The sequence below is a fragment of the Somniosus microcephalus genome, chromosome 1 (assembly GCF_052327205.1).
Source record: "Somniosus microcephalus isolate GS21.2 chromosome 1, FLI_Smic_1.0, whole genome shotgun sequence".
NCBI classification, from domain to species: domain Eukaryota; kingdom Metazoa; phylum Chordata; class Chondrichthyes; order Squaliformes; family Somniosidae; genus Somniosus; species Somniosus microcephalus.
Window position 1 is genome coordinate 334,391,632 of NC_140987.1, and position 19,023 is coordinate 334,410,654.

At 44.6% G+C, this 19,023-nt stretch overlaps 1 protein-coding gene across 2 annotated transcripts; it reads left to right on the forward strand.

The window, feature by feature from the left end:
- The first annotated feature begins 919 nt into the window (after positions 1-919).
- Positions 920-16,320, forward strand: LOC147124915 (T-cell-specific guanine nucleotide triphosphate-binding protein 2-like). Of its 2 annotated transcripts, none has more exons than XM_085994724.1 (3): positions 920-1,086; positions 3,283-3,437; positions 14,820-16,320. In XM_085994724.1, the coding sequence occupies exons 1-3, from the start codon at positions 926-928 to the stop codon at positions 15,269-15,271; spliced, it is 768 nt and encodes a 255-aa protein (XP_085850850.1). In that variant the 5' UTR covers positions 920-925; the 3' UTR covers positions 15,272-16,320. The 2 variants fall into 2 exon arrangements, with proteins under 2 accessions (XP_085850850.1, XP_085850860.1); XM_085994734.1 differs by lacking the exon at positions 14,820-16,320 and adding an exon at positions 8,607-13,649.
- Positions 16,321-19,023: the final 2,703 nt, after the last annotated feature.

The window sequence follows — 19,023 nt, forward strand, 5'->3', positions numbered from 1 at the left end:
TTGCTGAATGAAGCGATCACAGCAATGGGCATAAAGTTTGCAGTCTCCAGAAGAAGCAAGGCTGTTTGCAGGCCTTAAATCGAGCAGCACTGATGATGTCATCGGAGGCGACTTTCAGGATGGAAAGATTAATTGGGCCAGGGGTTCCCTCTCTTTTCATTCGACCAAAAAACAAGTGCACAAATTAACTAACAAAAAAAAACAATAACCCTTTTAAAGAGCCCTCCACCAATCAAATTAAAATTTGGTTGCCCAGATTAATTATGCACTCCAGTCCCCGCGGCGCCCACCGGTCACGAAAAAGCTCGAGCGTGCCGGCGGACACCGCGTGCTCCATCTCTAGGGCCACCCGGGCGCGAACATGGCCACGGAAGAGGGGGAGGCAATCCGGTCGGACGACCCCCTCGCTCGCCCGCTGCCAGGACCAATTGATGGCTTTCTTGGCCAGGCCCAGGGGGCCAGGGGTTCCCACACATTGGAAATCAATTGCCCAATTAGGGGAAAATCACACTTTTTTCCCCACATCACACTGGAGTTGGGTTCAGGACTCGAAAAACACCTGACATGCCCCCAGCCCGCCCCAATGGCAAAATCGATTGGGTTGAATGGCCTGTTTCTGAGCTGTAAAATTCTATGAAATTCTAAATTGAAGGAAATTAAGTGAAAAGTAAATTTCAAACCCAAATCCGTTATTGAAAAGTTGGATTTTTCGAACCCGTGCAACCGTGGGAAGTCTCGCCTCGCGAGAGCGGATATCTAAAATTCAGGCTCGCACTGCCCACAATTTTCCAACCATTCTGTGTCTAGAGTCAGAAATCACTGCTGTTCAGATGCATGTCAGGAATGTAAAAGCAAAATCTCCCCAGCAACAAATGAGCTCGCACTGTGCTTGATTCACATTGGATAACGTACAGGAAGCTACTCAATGACTGCAAAGGCTGTGTTACTGGACCAGTTCAGCACTGTCCCTATTTACTATCACCCTATGAGTGAGACACAAACAGCAGGACCAGTCACTGTGGATCAAGGTGTTGACGGTGTGAGAATCTCACTGACAGACTCTCCTCCTTCAAGAAACCAGTGCAGGTAAGGACCCAGAAATGAAACAACAAACTGAGTGTAGTTATCAGAATTTCGAGGGTGAATCATATTCAACGGGTTTAAACAGAATTCCAGCTCAACTTGAAAGATTGTTATGAGTTTTCTCCCCTCATTGTCTCAATCTCCTTATCTCTTCCAGTTCTGGATCTGTTCATAACACAAAATCCTCCTAAAAGTAAGGAGTTCTAAAAGAGTTAATGAAAGTGTCACAGCAGAAACTGGTGAGCCAGGAAATGTCTTGTTCTACAATATGGACGGCCGTAGTGTTCCTGTGAATGACGAGGGCGTCTAACAGGGGGACTGGGTGAGGAAAAGCATTACTCTTGTAACCTAATACCTCCTAAAAGTAAGCAAGGAGTTAATCTGGAAAAAAAAACTTTGAAAAGATAATTTCAAGGGTGTCCGGGCCACTTGCCGAGCCTGGATGCTTGCAGTGGGACCTGCAGACACCCTCGTCGAGGCCGGTAAACCTCCGACCAATCCGTGTGCCAGCCGCCATTACTATTCCAATACCTGTATTTGCAGTAATTACAAACAAAAAAGAGTAAAGAAGTTTCTCTCTGAGCCACCTTTCTGCTTACATCTGAATGTCGTCACTCACTTTTTTCCATGGCTAAACACAATCAGACAGTCACTGAATAACACGGGCCCCCCTCTGTTGGTTGTAGACTGATGAGTGAAGTACAGGTAACCCAATACAAACCTCTGGCCACAGACCTGCCCATCATTGACCCTGCCCCCCTCACTGACCTCGCTGTCAATCAAAATCACCAGCTCCAAAAAAGACTTGCATTTATATAGCGCCTTTCACAACCACCGGACGTCCCAAAGCGCTTTACTCCCAATGAAGTACTTTTTGAAGTGTAATCACTGTTGTAATTTAGGAAACGCGGCAGCCACTTTGCACATAGCAAGCTCCCACAAACAGCAATATGATAATGACCAGATAATCTGATTAAGGGATAAATATTGGCCAGGACACCAGGGATAACTCCCCTGCTCTTCTTCAAAATAGTGTCACGGGATCTTTTACGTTCACCTGAGAGAGCAGACGGGCCTCGGTTTAACGTCTCATCCGAAAGATGGCGCCTCCGACAGTGCAGCACTCCCTCAGCACTGCACTGGAGTGTCAGCGTGGATTATGTGCTCAAGTCTCTGGAGTGGGACTCTGAACCCACAATCTTCTGACTGTGAGGTGAGGGTGCTACCCACTGAGCCACGGCTGACACTCAACTCCTGGCTGACCTGATTGTTTATTTATTATTTCACGGGATGTGGGTGTTGCTGGCAAGGCCAGCACTTATTGCCCATTCCTAGTTGCCCTTGAGAAGCTGGTGTTGAGCCGCCTTCTTGAACAGCTGTAGTCCGCGTGGTGAAGGTGCTCCCACAGTCCTGTTACGTAGGCAGTTCCAGGATTTTGACCCAGCAATGATGAAGGAACCGCGACATATTTCCAAGTCAGGATGGTGGTGGTGTTCCCATGCACTTGTTGCTCTTGTCCTTCTTGGTGGTAGAGGTTGCGGGTTTGGGAGGTGCCGCCGAAGAAGCCTTGGCAAGTTGCTGCAGTGCATTCTGTAGATGGTACACGTTGCAGCCACGGTACACCGGTGGTGGAGGGAGTGAATGTTTAAGGTGGTGGATGGAGTGCCATTCAAACAGACTGCTATGTCCTGGATGGTGTTGAGCTTCTTGAGTGTTGTTGAAGCTGCACTCATCCAGGCAAGTGGAGAGTATTCCATCACATTCCTGATTTGTGCCTTGTAGATGGTGGAAAGGCTTTGGGGAGTCGGGAGGTGAGTGACTTGCGTAGAATACCCTCCTTTTGACCTGCTCTTGTAGTCACAGTATTTATGTGGCTGGTCCAGCTAAGTTTCTGGTCAGTGGTGACACCCAGGATGTTGGTGCTGGGGGATTCGACCATCACGTTGCATCGGATCCCCTGTGTCCCACCCCAGGTGCTACTTCCCTGAAATATTGAGGAGAAGCCACAAGACCCTTCACATCCCATTCCTTCCCTCACAGTCTGACTCAGTGAAGATGTGAAAAAGATCCATCATGTATTTTCTAGTTTCTTGCACCTGTTCTCACCCTAATTAAGGATGATTACTCACACCAGTCTTGAACTTTATCTGATGGTAAATAAAGTGCTGCCACTCACACTCTCTACTTTCCTCCTTAAAGGAGAAAAACACCAAGACAAAGAATTGGCATCAGGGGAGGAGCCACAAGCCTCCGACCTCTCGCCCTTTCTGAGGAGGAAGCTCTGGAATCGCTGGGCAGTCACACGGGGCAAGCAGCGAGAGACACAGAAGTAGGATGGGAGGAGCCAGCTCCAGGTTGGTCAGGAAACTCCTCGTATTGTGTCTCTTCAGTTCCTCCTGCTACATACAGCACAGTCCATCATCCAATATATTGCCAGTGTTCAATATCGTCACTTGTAATATTGTCACTGGCCATTCTGCAGCTCATGTACCTCTGTTAACCTCTCCTCTTCTTCAGCACTTCAGCACAGGAGGAACAGCCTCAAGAATTAGGGCCCTCAACTTGGGCTCCATCCACCCCTCACTTCAACCCCATCACTGTATCTGAGCCTCGCAAGCACCAGCGAGGGACACCCACTCAGGAGGGCTTAGACTGAGGGGAGAATACACAGTGATGCACAGAGGGCAAGTGGTGAGAAATTTGAGGTGGTAGATGAGGGGGCAGTCGCTGCTGTCTGGAGGGACAGGCGATGCTTGCTCTTAGCTGGTGGCAAGTGGTACCTTGGGATCTCGGTGACAACCAGCTAAAGGATGGGAGCTTAAACAAAATCAAACCCATGTCCAGGCAGTTAAAATAATGTCCCAGAATGTGGAGTCCACTATCTGCAACTGCAGCACCATGATGAATGTGTGTACAGCCACGCAGTCGACCCTGGAGTCATATCGACCCTGGAGTCATGCAGCAGAAGTCCCCCAACAGGGGAGGCAAGGTCAGCTGTAGCTGGCATAGGCAACTTGGGCACCAGAGTGGAGAGGACCAATTCTCAGGGCTCCAAAGATCTGATTGGAACCATTCAATCTGCTTTCCCTCTGATCAGACAAATGCCCAGCCCAGTAGCGGGTGTGTGCATGGAACAGGTGTGTCTCAGGACAGTGCCTCTGAACTGCCCAATTACTAATCATACAGTTGTGTAAATCGGGAGCCCAACAATAGATTTGAATTGGACATCATGCCTTTCACACGTGTCCTCACAGGTACTCCACCAAGTAGGCAGACTGAAAACACTTTAGTGAGCTAAGGCCGGGTACAAATCAATAAGCTGCTTCATTTTGGAGACAGAACGTGAATGCACAGAGTGATAATTAGAATCAAATCTCACTTACATTTAAAGTTTAACGTTGCTATACATGTCCTCTTGTTATTCTTATCTGCTCATCCCCCAGGGATGTCTGGTTTCCACACCTTGGATAGCCCCCAGTTATAACTGAACCACAGTAATTGTTTCATAGTTGAGTACTACATTATTTCTGTGACATTCTTGCTCATAACTGGAATAATGAGCACCCATTTCCAGTGTCTAATGAGTTTAATTGGTAACTGTTTGCATAGATTAAATTTGAAATATTTCTTAGCCGTCTTTATTCCTATTAAACTCTCCACTACCTTTATTTTAACTTTTCTAAATTATTTTGCATTAGTGGGGCTCAGAGGGTAACACGCTCACCACTTCAGCATTGAAATGCATAGAAGGGCATAAAGTTGCGATACTTATGTGATAGATACCCACTAAACTCGCCAGAAAAAGTTAGGACATGTCCTTTCAAGTGTAAGTGAATTTTTAATGGTGCAGTAAGTCTTAATTACTGCCAAACAACCTCTCTGGCACTGAAAATGAACTTTAACAAGTGTGGAGTCCCATTCCTTCAGATTCTAATTATTGTTGAAGATTTTTTTTAATTAAAAAATTTAAATACAGTTTTTTCATTCCTTCTTTCTGTCTCTTATCTCTCTTGTGATCCCATTCTTCTTTCCCTCTCTCTTTATTTCAATTTCTGTACATGATTTGGTATTGAATTAACTCTTCTAACTTAAACTTTCTGGTTCAGACTCTGTGGGCTCGATTTTCCAAGCCCCGAGGAGGCGGGTTTGGAGGCGGGAGTGGTGGGAAAATTGCAGAATCGGGGGGCAGGAACCCAACCCGCCTCCATGCCAATGTCCCACGAGGCGGGTACCCGACCTGTGCTGGGAGCCACCGCCCCGAGGCGGGAAGGGGATTAGTGCCAATTAACTGCCCATTAACAGGTAGTTAACTGGCAGTTTTTTGCCTAATCCCTATTTTTAGCCCCAAAGTGTGGGCTGTCCAATGGCTCCGAACCATGGCATGTTAGCGAGGCGGACTGTTGGTCTGCAGGGGTTGGAGGGGTCGAGATGTCCATTGTGCAGGTGAGTGATGGGTGCATGTGTGTGAGGTAAGTGTAAAGTGTTTTAATAAGTTTTACTTACCTTTACTTTCTCCTGCAGGCTTCCTTCCTTCAGCTCTCGGGAGTCCCTTAGCTCACTGGCACAGAAAGCAGAATGGCCGCTGAACTGTCAAAAGCTGCAGCCTCTGCTTTCTGGTCTGGACAGCTCTCTAATTGAGTCTGAGTAGAAGGACTCAAGTTAGAAGACAGATTGTCAGTGTTTGACAGCTTCTCAAATGCTGAGTTTTCATCTGTCAAAAGCTCTTGACAGATGAAATGTCAATCGCTGATGTCACCAGTAACCAGGTGTCCCTTAATTGGCCTGCTGAGCCCGCTGGGCAGGCTTAACAAGGTCAATCAAGGGAAAATAGCGTGGGTTAGCCACAAGTCGATGGAGGTGGGACTACAACCCAAAAAGTGGGAGTCCCGCCTCCAAAAGCTCCCCATTGACAAAATCGAGCCCTGTGTGTCTTAGTGAGGATTCCTTAATTTGATTGGTTAAGGAGATATACAGTTGTTTGCCTTGTTCACACAGGTCCCACATCCCCTGTAGAGGGCACCGTGCTGTTTTGGATTTCTAATCACCAAAAGGTCCAATGCAAAAACCCATAGAAGGTCTTTGGGCAAGTGTAAGTGAAATGAACAGCTAGTGCCATTCGTTCGCCGCTGACCACAAAATCCAGGCCATTTTGCTGTATAAATGTTTTTAAGAACATAAGCAGTAAGAGCAGGAGTAGGCCATACAACCCCTCGAGACTGCTCCGCCATTCAATAAGATCATGGCTGATCACCGACCTCAACTCCACTGTCCTGCCCGATCCCCATATCCCTTGATTCCCCGAGAGTCCAAGAATCTATCTATCTCAGCCTTGAATATACTCAATGACTCAGCATCCACAGCCCTCTGGGGCAGAGAATTCCAAAGATTCACAACCATCTGAGTGAAGAAATTCCTCATCTCAGTCTTAAATGGCCGACCCCTTATCCTGAGACTATGCCCCCTAGTTCTAGACACTCCAGCCAGGGGAAACAACCTCTCAGCATCTACCCTGTCAATCCCCTTCAGAATCTTATATGTTTCAATAAGATCACCTCTCATTCTTCTAAACTCCAGAGAGTATAGGCACATTCTACACAACCTCTCATCATAGGACAGTCCTCTCATCCCAGGAATCAATCTAGTGAACCTCTGTTGCACCGCCTCCAAGGCAAATATATCCTTCCTTCGATAAGGAGACCAAAACTGTGCACAGTACTCCAGGTGTGGTCTCACCAAGGCCCCTGTACAATTGTAGCAAGACTTCCTTACTCTTCTACTCCAAACCCCTTGCAATAAAGGCCAACATGCCATTTACCTTCCTTATTGCTTGCTGTATCTGCCTGCTAGCTTTCTGTGTTTCTTGCACGAGGACACCCAAATCTCTCTGAACACCAACATTTGAAAGTTTCTCACCATTTAAAAAATATTCTGTTTTTCTATTCTTCCTACCACAGTGAATAACCTCACATTTCCCTACATTTATAATCCATCTGCCACCTTACTGCCCACTCACTTAGTCTCGCTATATCCCTTTGCAGACTCCTTGTGTTCTCCTCACAGCTTACTGTCCCACCTAGCTTTGTATCATCAGCAAACTTGGATACATTACACTCGGTCCCTTCATCTAGTTCATTAATATAGATTGTAAATAGCTGAGGCCCCAACACTGAGCCTTGTGGCACCCCACTAGTTACAACCTGCCAACCTGAAAAAGATCCGTTTATCCCCACTCTCTGTTTTCTGCCCGTTAACGAATCCTCTATCCATGGTATTATATTACCCCCAACCCCATGAGCCCTAATCTTGTGTAATAACCTTTTATGTGGCACCTTATCGAATGCCTTTTGGAAATCCAAATATACTACATCCACTGGTTCCCCTCTAGCTACATCCTCAAAAAACTCTAATAAATTTGTCAAACACGATTTCCCTTTCATGAAACCATGTTGATGCTGCCTAATCATGTTATGATTTTCTAAGTGACTTAATACCACTTCCTTAACAATGGATTCCAGCATTTTCCCGATGACTGATGTCAGGCAAACTGGCCTGTAATTCCCTGTTTTTTCTCCCTCCTTTCTTGAATAGCGGTGTTACATTTGCGACCTTCCAATCCGCTGGGACCATTCTAGCATCTAGGGAATTTTGGAAGATCAAAACCAATGCATCCACTATCTCTTCAGCCAGCTCTTTTAGAGCCCTAGGATGTAGGCTGTCAGGTCCAGGGGATTTGTCGCCTTTTAGTCCCATTAGTTTCTCTAGTATTTTTTCTCTACTTATATTAATTACATTAAGTTCCTCACCCTCATTAGACTCTTGGTTCCCCACCATTTTTGGTATGCTTTTTGTGTCTTCTACTGTGAAGACAAATAGAAGCTTTAAACAAATATTTTGTGTCATTTCCTTATTCTCCATAATAATTTCTCCTGTCTAGGCCTCTAAGGGACCAATGTTTACTTTTGCTACTCTTTTCCTTTTTACATACTTGTAGAAACTCTTATAATCTGATTTTATATGTCTTGCTAGTTTTCTCTCAGTCTATTTTATCCCTTTTTAATCAATGTTTTGGTCAACCTTTGCTGGTTTCTGAAACTCTCCCAATCCTCAGGCTTACTATTCTTTGCAACATTATAAGCTTCTTCTTTCAATCTAATGCTATCCTTAACTTCTTTAGTTATCCACGGTTGGATCACTTTTCCCATGGAGTTTCTGTTTCTCAGTGGAATGTATTTTTGTTGACAATGAAATATTTCTTTAAATGCTAGCCACTGCTTATCTACCACCATACCATTTAATCTACTTTCCAATCTACCTGCGCCAACTCGCCCCTCATACCTATGTAATTGGCTTTATTTAAGTTTAAGACTCTAGTTTCGGACTTAGGCAAGTCACTTTCAAAATTAACATGAAATTCTATCATATTATGATCACTCTGCCCCAGAGAATCCTTTACTATGAGATTGCTAATTGTCTCATTTTCATTTGGTCTGTTGCAACACATCATGTAAAATATTTCCTTCCAGTGAACAGATGGCTCAGCCTTTGAACACAACATACTTCAATCTGGAAGAGCTCAATAAACTGAAGTCTCATTATGAAACTGGTGGGCTGGGAAAGGTTACACCTCTGATGCAGTGGAAGTTAGATGAGCTGGACAATACAGATGTTAACATTGCAGTGACGGGAGAATCAGGCGCAGGGAAATCCACCTTCATCAATGCTATGAGAGCGCTTCGGAATGATGATGAGGGAGCAGCTAAAACTGGGACCACAGAAACTACAATGGAGCCAACCCCATACCCACATCCCTACCTGCCCAATGTTTGCTTCTGGGACCTGCCAGGAATTGGAACTACAAGATTCCCAGTGGATAAATATCTGATGGATATGAAATTTACAAGATATGATTTCTTCATCATTATCTCACACTGTCGATTCAGAGAAAATGATGCCAAACTCGCCAAAGAGATTAAACAGCTGGGGAAGAATTTCTACTTTGTTCGATCTAAAATTGACAATGATCTCAATTCAATGAAAAAGCAACGGAGGAAAATTAATGAAGAAGAAGAACTGGAAAAGATCAGGAATGACTGTGTCAGGAACTTGCAAGAGGCAGGGATTTCATCACCCACAGTTTTTCTGATGTCAAGCTTTGATCTGAAGTTGTATGATTTTATGATGCTAAATAGGAGCATAGGAATAAGAGCTGGCCATTCATCTCCTTGAGCCTGTTCCACTATTCAACTAGATCCTGGCTGATCTGAATCTTAACTCCTATCTATCTGCCTTGGTTCCGTAAACCCTATACCTTATCTAACACAAATCTGCCTATCTCATTTTTTGACATTTTTAATTGATCCCCAGCCTCACCAGCTTTTTGACAGAGAGTTCCAGATTTTTACATAAGATATACGGCACAGAAACAGGCCATTCAGCCCAACCACTCCATGCCGGTGTTTATGATCCACTCGAGCCTCATCCTGTCTTTCCTCGTCTAACTCTATCAGCGTAATCCTCTATTACCTTCTCCCTCATGTACTTACCTAGCCTCTTAATTGCATCTATACTATTTGCTTCAACCACTCCCTGTGGTAGCGAGTTCCACATTCACACCACTCTCTGGGTAAAGAAGTTTCTTCTGAATTCCCTATTTAATTTCTTGGTGACTATTTTATATTGATGGCCTCTAGTTTTGCTGTTCCTTCCAAGTGGAAACACTCTCTCTGTATCCACTCTATCAAAACCTTTCATAATTTTAAAGACCTCTATTAGGTCACCCCTTGGCCTTCTCTTTTCAAGAGAAAAAGTGACCCAGCCTGTTCATCCTTTCCAGATGTGTATACCCTCACATTTCTGGTATCATCCTTGTAAATCATTTTTGCACCCTCTCCAGTGCCTCGATATCCTTTTTATAATATGGTGACCAGATTTGTACGCAGTACTCCAAGTGTGGTCTAACCAAGGTTCGATACAAGATTAGCATAACTTCTCTACTTTTCAATTCACTCCCTCTAGAAATAAACCCTAGTGCTTGGTTTGCTTTTTTATGGCCTTGTTATATCATGTGTCGATACTTTGAGTGATCTGTGTATTTGTACTCCGAGATTCCTTTGCTCCTCTACCCAATTTAGATTCTTATTTTCCAAATAATATGTGATCTCTCTATTTTTCTTACCAAAATGTAATACCTCACATTTATCTGTGTTGAATTTCATTTGCCAATTATATGCCCATTCTTCAAGTTTATTAATATCGTGTTTTGTAATTTGTTGCAGTCCTCCTCAGTATTGACTATCCCTGCCCTCCCCCCTCCCAATTTGGTGTCATCCGCAAATTTAGAAATTGTGTTTTTGATTCCAAAGTCTAAATCATTAACCTAAATTGTGAGCAACAGTGGTCCCAGCACTGTTCCTTGTGGAACACCACTTCCCACTTTCTGCCACTCTGAATAGCAACAATTTACCCCATCTCTCTCCTTTCTGTCTTGAAGCCAGCTAGTTACCCATTCTGCTAATTGTTCCCTGACTTTGCATGCTCTGACCTTATTCATTAGTCTATTCAGTGTTTTCTATTTTTATCATTGTTTCTATCTATTTCCACTACCCTTTGTGTGAAGAAGCACTTCCTGACATCACCACTGAATGGCCGAGCTCTAATTTTAAGGTTATGCCACTTTGATCTGGACTCTTCCATCAGAGGAAATAGTTTCTCTCTTATCTATTTGGGGGCAAGGTATTGACTTGGATAGAGAACTGGTTGGCGGACAGAAAGCAAAGAGTTGGAATAAACGGGTCGTTTTCCAAGTGGCAGGCAGTGACTAGTGGGGTACCGCAAGGATCGGTCCTAGGACCCCAGCTGTTCACAATATATATTAATGATCTGGACGAGGGAATTGGATGTAATATCTCCAAATTTGCAGACGACACAAAGCTGGGTGGGAGGGTATGCTGTGAGGAGGATGTCGTGAAACTCCAGTACGATTTGGACAGGTTGGGTGATTGGGCAGAAACATGGCAGATGCACTATAATGTGGATAAATGTGAGGTTATCCACTTTGGTGGCAAAAACAGGAAGGCAGATTATTATTTGAATGGCAATAGATTGGGAGAAGGGGAAGTGCAGAGAGACCTGGGTGTTCTTGTGCACCAGTCGCTGTAGGTAAGCATGCAGCTGCAGCAGGTGGTTAAGAAGGCAAATGGTATGTTGGGCTTCGTAGCAAGAGGGTTCGAGTACAGGAACAAGGATGTCTTGCTGCAGTTATACAGGGCCTTGGTGAGACCGCACCTTGAGTATTGTGTGCAGTTTTGGTCGCCTTATCTGAGGAAGGACGTTCTTGCCATGGAAGGAGTGCAGCGAAGATTCACCAGGCTGATACCTGGGATGGCAGGAATGACGTATGAGGAGAGATTGTGTCGACTGGGCTTATACTCACTGGAGTTTAGAAGATTGAGAGGGGATCTCATCGAAACCTAGAAAATTCTGTCAGGCCTGGACAGACTAGATGCAGGAAGGATGTTTCTGATGGCCAGGGAGTCCAGAACCAGGGGTCATAGTCTAAGGATAAGGGGTAAGCCATTTAGGACTGAAATGAGGAGTATTTTCTTCACCCAGAGAGCGGTGAACCTGTGGAATTCTCTGCCACAGAGGGCGGTGGAGGCCAGTTCATTAAATATATTCAAGAAGGAGTTGGATATATTTCTTAAGGCTAAAGGGATCAAGGGATATGGGGAGAAGGCAGGGACAGGGTACTGAATTTGGATGATCAGCCATGATCTCATTGAATGGCGGAGCAGGCTCGAAGGGCCGAATGGCCTACTCCTGCTCCTATCTTCTATGTTTACCCTTTCAAATCATTCCTCATTGTCATTTTCACACTCTTGCTCTCCCGTGACTTTGCTGTTCTGGACATCGACCTGCATGTTGAGGCACCTTTGCAAATGCAAAGTTAATGAACATGCAATGGGAGGTTGTTGCGGGGGAGGGGGGGTGGTGGAGAGTAGACATCACATCTTCACCAAGCCATGTGAATGGCTGCTTCATGATCCCAATGGTATATTTGATAGTTTTGTTTGTAATCTGAGCTTCATTATGTGCGTGCTTTCATTTATCTCCAGTCTGTGAAGTCAAGAGATTAACATTTCAAAGAGACACTACCCAGCCAAACAAACTTTGGCCTTATTAGTACAGGCCATGACAACACTAAACAAATCTACCCTTTTTCCCTTTCTCCGCCTTCCTCTCCAGAAGGGCACAATTCAATGGATCCTTGCAGTCCTCTGGTACCTCACCCAAGTGGACAGTCTTTCTATTTGAGACTAGACAGTGAAGGTGGCCCAACTGTTTAATGCTGGATCATGATAACCAAATCTGATCCTGAGCTTGTCGGATGTCCACATGTGTGCACTTCCCTAGCTCAGAGTTCAAAGCCAATTGTAGCACAACAACTGCCCCATCTGAGATCAGCTGACTCCTCACTGACTGCGAATCAAAGCTGTGGTCTGTATGAACGACTTCTTACCACACCAGCAGGAGCCCGAATCATTATCCTTACTAGAGGAGCTTCAGTGAAATTCTATCCTTGTGGAAAAGGGATTGATTGTTCAGACTGCCTGAAGTCGTCTTCTTCTTAGGCAATCCCTCGGAACCGAGGATGACTTGCTTCCACATTAAAAATGAGCTCGCAGGTGACTGGTTAGTCCAATGCGGGACCTACAGCCTCTGTCACAGGTGGGGCAGACAGTGGTTGAAGGGGCGGGTGGGTGGGGTGCTTGGGTTGACGTGCGCTCCTTGCGCTGCCTGCGCTTGGCTTCCGCTTGCTCCCGGTGAAGAGACTCGAGGTGTTCGGCGCCTTCCCGGATGAAGTAATGTTCTAGACACAAAAGTTACCAAGAGGTATGGGGAGAGAGTGGAAATATGGTATTGAGATAGAGGATCAGCCATGATCATATTGAATGGCGGAGTAGGCTTGAAGGACCAAATGGCCTATTCCTGCTCCTATTTTTCTGTTTCTAATCAAGATAAGGTACTTAAATACATGGATTGTTTATAGAGTGAAAAATGTGAAGAATGTTTTTGTAGATTGTCTGAGTTTAATTCAGAGAATAGTCCACAGCTGTTGTTTCACATACAATTGTACAAAACACTGCAATCTGTTAATTCAGAAGTATTAATGAAGTATAACATAATTGTAAATGCATGCAAAAGCTAAAAAACAGAAGAAGGAAATTTTTGGACTATTAGGAAGAAAGAAGACTGCGGACAACTCGCTGAAAATGTATCCCTGCAGCCAGAACCAGCGCTCCACACAGGAAGACTCAAATGTTTTGATACAGCAGGTGAACTTGGTCAAAGTCATCTTGTCTTCACAGCAATGCCATGCAGGCTGTAGGCTCGTTCCAGTGATGGTTGTGATACTGTAGTTCTGAGTGAGCTGTGTTGTGTTAAATTGAACCCAGCTAATGCTGTACTGTTGTAATCCCTAAACTAAGGGGTTCCTGCATTCATGATGGTAATGTTGACAATCTATGACCATTTGCAAGTAATTAATTAAAAATTGTAGTTATGTGTCTAATTGTGTCCTGTGCAATCACCTGATATCTCTGAGGGTGAGCTGAGTGTTAACTGCTATCCAACCAGAGGTGCCGAGCTGTAACTGTGTCACTTCAGTTGAATTGGTTTAGGACAACTTGGGAACAAAATTAGACATCACAATAAAATCCCTGAGATACAAACCTAAATTGTGATCCATTTCTCCCTTGGGTGTTGATCATCTTTAGCACATATTCAGACCTGTGAATGGAAAGAATCAAAAATTAATTCATAAATCAGTTAAAAATACAGTTGCACATTGCAGTAAATCAGTTTACAGTTACTAACATCCACAGTCAGAGTGGACAATTCACCTACATTACAGCAGACTCTCACCCACAATTTACCAGAACCATCCAGTAACATGTGAAAACCACGCAGATTGGAGCCTGGTATGGGGCAGGAGTGGAAAATGCACTTTATACTCAGCTCACGTACTCCTACATTCCCACTGTACACCCATGTCCTAGGCTCAGGCTTGCAGTTCGTTTTGACCCATGAATTACAAGGCAAATAATGAATGAATCATCCAAAAGCTCTTAAGTTAAATAAGGTCATTTATTAAAGGAAAAGAAGAGAGAAAAAAAACAAAAACACTTATAGATTTAAATGGCAATACAATGCCCTTCTTAGCCTACCCGGCAATACAATGCCCTTCTTAGCCTACCCGGCAATACAATGCCCTTCTTACGCTACTCTTAGCAATAAAGATGCTCTAGCAATACAATGCCCAAATATGTTCCAAGTAAATGGTCATACAATCGCCCCGAAGTGGCCAGCTCCTGTTGATTGCAGTTCTCTCCTTCCAACGATCAGTCAGGCTCCCCCCTTTTTGACTGCAGCTCTATTTCCAACCCCTTGACTGCAGTAGCCAAGTTACCTTAACAGCTTCTTTTATATCTTTTCCTTTCAATGGTGGACAGGATGTTACATCGCCAAGGCCGCATTGACCTATCGATGATAGCCTTAGATCATGATAGCCAATACTATGTCACAGTTTTTGTTTAAACGTAAAGTTAAAGCCAGCATGTGAAGACCACAGTAACAGTTAATTGGCTGGATAGCTCATGCAAATCTCAGTTCCAAGGTCTAAGTGATAGATAAGTGTTGTGTATGTAATATGTGTGCTACTTTGAACCTATGGACAGGACTAAAGCTGGATGAAGAGGTACGCATGAAGAAGTCTCTTCAGGAAAGATGTCTGGACTTGGAACAAAAGCTGGCTAACGCCCAGCTGGGTATGGAGGAAATAGAAGACCCTCTCGCTGGCCTAGATCAGGACGACACCGAATATTACCATGACCTATTGAGTGACACTGAATATTATAGTGACCTGGTCTGCCCAGCTTGTGATGAAAACTCCCAAAGTGCAGAAATCAGGATGAATCACTTAAAGTCTAAGGAACATAGGGAGATGGTGGCGCTACAGCTGACAGGGGAGCCCAGAGAGTCTCTAAGAAGCAGAAAAGGAAAAGACGAAGCAGAAGATGATAACCATCTGAACCATTATCACCCCTACCAGATCACACACGTGGTCCCTCCGAACGGAGCCAAATCAGTTCGGAAGTTCAAGCTGTTAAATCCATGGAAGGACTATTGAATGAGTCACTCCAGCAACGTGAACCGACTACACCACAGAGACTGAATCTGTGAACTATTTTCCGCAGAGATTGAATCTGTGAACTGTTTCCGCAGAGACTGAATCTGTGATCTGTTTTGACATGAAGTTATCTATGTATCTATGTTATTCTGTTATGTAAACCTGAAGTTATATATGTATATATGTTATTACGTTATGTTAAATGGGGAGATGACTGTAAAGCTAAGAAGGGAGGAATGTTGTGTATGTAATATGTGTGCTACTTTGAACCTATGGACAGGACTGCACTACTTGTAGGGCGTAGTGATACGCAGTACCACTCCTGGCCATAGGGGTATAAATAGTACTGTGGGTACTGATCTCCCCTCAGTTCCCGCCTGTGGGCATGAAGTAAAGACCTACGTGTAGTCCCTACCTCCAACCAGTAAAGACCTGTTTGAGTTATACGTTTAAGTCTTTGTGTTAATTGTTCAATACAATACACATACTTAACAATAAGGATCTAGTTAGACGGTCAGCTCCTCACTGGAGGAGATATTTGATCCTCTGACAATTCATTTGATTCGGCCTTCCAGGAGGGAGTTGCTCCAAGATATGCATGGTTTCTGCCATGTAACATCTGTGACAACAGGTCCTTCTCTCAGAAGGTCGTAAATCTGTGGAATTCTCTGCCCCAAAGAGCCGTGGAGGCTGGGCCATTAAATATATTTGAGGTGGAGATAGACAAATTTTTGTAAGATAAGGGAGTGAAGGGTTATGGGGAGTGGGCAGGGAAGTGGCTTCGAGACCAAGATCAGCCATGATCTTATTGAATGGAGGAGCAGGCTCGAGGGGCCAAGTGGCCTATTCCTGCTCCTATTTCTTATGTTCTTATGTTCAACCGTTTAGCTGGCAAACTTTCTGATAAGGATTGTTTATTGAAGAGGCCCACTGAGTTCAATGTAATCTCGTCCAGGCCGAATCGCTCATTGTTTACACAGATGTCTCCTTTAGCTACGTAATGGCCCAGTAATTCCTCTCTGAACGCGTGAGTACGGTCGGGGTACTCATGCGTCTGGCCGGAGGAAATGCCCGTGTTCAGCATGCACAGCGCATGCGGGGAAAACCGGCATTTCCAGTCCTCTGAATGAAGGGGTTCAGAGGCACAGCGCGTGCGACTGCACAGGCAGCGCGTGCGCAGTGAACTTCATCGATTTCATTCATGGATTCAGTGAGGGTAAGTCCTTACAAGTTACACTTGAAAAAAGCATGTGTAAAGTTGCTCCAAGGCTGCGGAGGAAGATATATTTTATCGTGGAGCTTCTGAAAGGCAATATTTTTGTTTGGGAAAGGGAGGAAAGTTATTTTAAGAAATGCTGAGGTAAGTTTTAAAGTTTAAATTTTTTTTTTTTAAACGGGTTTTCAGTACGGTAGGTAGAAGGAGCAATTGTGGCTGTGTGAATTGAATGTGAGAATGAGTGTTCTAAAATGAGTAATGTAACATTTCCAACACTTTTAAGAAAGGAACTTTTCATCAGTAATAAGTAATTATGTATGTATGTCCGCATATATTCCTTTACGTATATGTATGTATGTTTTATATTCCTTTACTTATGTGTATGAATGTATGTTTTTAATTATGATTTTCCAATAAGTTACTTCCTCTGAAAATCATAATTAAATACATACATTCATACACATATTAAAGGAATATATACATACACGCAAAGGAATATATACAGACATACATACATAATTACTTAAAAGAATATATTACTGATGAAAAGTTTCTTTCTTAAAAATGTTGGAGTCATTTTCACCTTTTAATAAACACAGCAAATTCAATTCACACAGCCACAATTGATCCTTCTACCTACAGTACTGAAAACCCGTTTTAAAAAACAAAAATAAACTTTAAAACTTACCTCAGCATTTCTTAAAATAACTTTCCTCCCTTTCCCCCCAAAAATATTGCCTTTCAGAAGCTCCACGATAAGAAATATCTTCCTCCGCAGCCTCTGGAGCAACTGTACTCATGCTTTTTTCATGTGTAAGTTGTAAGGACTTGACCTCACTGAAAGCATGAATGAAAGCGGCGAATTTTACTGCGCACGCGCTGCCTGTACAGTCGCACGCGTTCTGCCTCTGAACCCCTTCGTTCAGAGGACAGGAAATGCCGGTTTTCCCCGCATGCGCTGTGCATGCTGAAAACCGGCATTTCCTCCGGCCAGACGCGCAAGTACCCCGACCGCACTCGCGCGTTTGGAAGGGAATTACTGGGCCAACATTTTACATGTCAATAAAATGAAAAATTTAACAATTGCACGATTTGCCCTCTCGCATCTGTGACTGAGGGTCCAAGGAGGTGCATTGCGCAAGAGGTCATCGTCGTACGTATCCTCACACTGTTCCCTTACGGGAACTGTATGAAGTGGTGGAAGGATTTCTGGCCACGTTAACACTCCTTCCGTGACCATAACCATCTTCATACCAGCCATTAGGGTGGTTAGTCCTATGGTGTGAGGGTTTTACGGGCTCCCACAACCCATCTGAGGGGGGGGGGCCACCCACACCCGCGGACGCAAGTATCCCGCTGGATGTCCACCCAGAATTTATAGTTGGAGCTCCGACTCCACTTGCCGGGACTGTCTGGAGCGGGTTTCGAAACCCTACTCCTTCTGGCCCAGCGGCGGGGATGCTTACCGCTACGCAAAAGGCCCACTCCGCGCAAAAGGTGACACCCATACGTTTCCTGCGCCTTTTCCCTCCCCGTGACTGGAGCCCTATGCTGCCATTTGAAAGACCAAGCTATCATCTGTCCTTTTTGCGGCGCCTTTGACTTCTCATTACCAATGATGAGCAGGCGCTGCGCCTCCACCTCGCTGAGGAGATTGCTGAGGTCATCATCAGTTCAATTGTGAGTTCTTTTAATGCCGTGAATTGTGCTCATTCCAGCCATTTCACGTTGCTAATCGGATTGGGCCTTTGGCGTAGCGGTAGGATCCCCGCCGCTGGGCCAGACGGGGTAGGGTTTCGAACCCCGTCCAGACAGTCCCGGCAAGTGGAGTTGGAGCTCCGGCTCTAAATTCTGGGTTGACATCCAGTGGGATATTTGCATCCGTGGGTGTGGGTGGCCCCCCCTCCTTGTATAGCTTGTGGGAGCCCGTAAAACCCTCCCGCCATAGGACTAACCACCCTAATGGCTGGTTCAAAGATGGTTACGGTCACGGAATGAGCATTAATCACGGCCATAAATCCTTCCACCACTTCATACAGTTCCCCAAAGGGAACAGTGTGAAGACACGTATGACGACGACATTGCTAAATAAATAAATGGAATAAAAAAAATTCTTTTAGGGCTTTTAAAAGTCTTTAAATTGCTTTAATTCTGTTTAAAACTACTTCAGATTCTTCAAAATAATGTAAACGTTTTTAAAAGTTTATTAAAGTTACCAAAAGCTTCATAAAAATACCAAAAACCTATTTAAAATGCTGCTTTGCATGTAAAAATGCTTAGCAGCTTGTGAGAAACATTGGGGGCGTGTCCTATTAAACTGAGACCTCAAGGGGCGTGTCTCACTTGCACAGCGCGCTACAGGCTTCGCGCTGGCTGCACTCCTGGGCGGCGTGACGTCAGACGCTGCCCAGGAGTCAACATTTTAAAACAGCAATTCCAGGCGTCCCTGAAGCTCAATGGCCGGCGCGTCGGGTAAGTGCATATTGGGGGCTTGCACGCGCGGCAAGCCCCCGACCCGAATTTCTGGGCCATTATC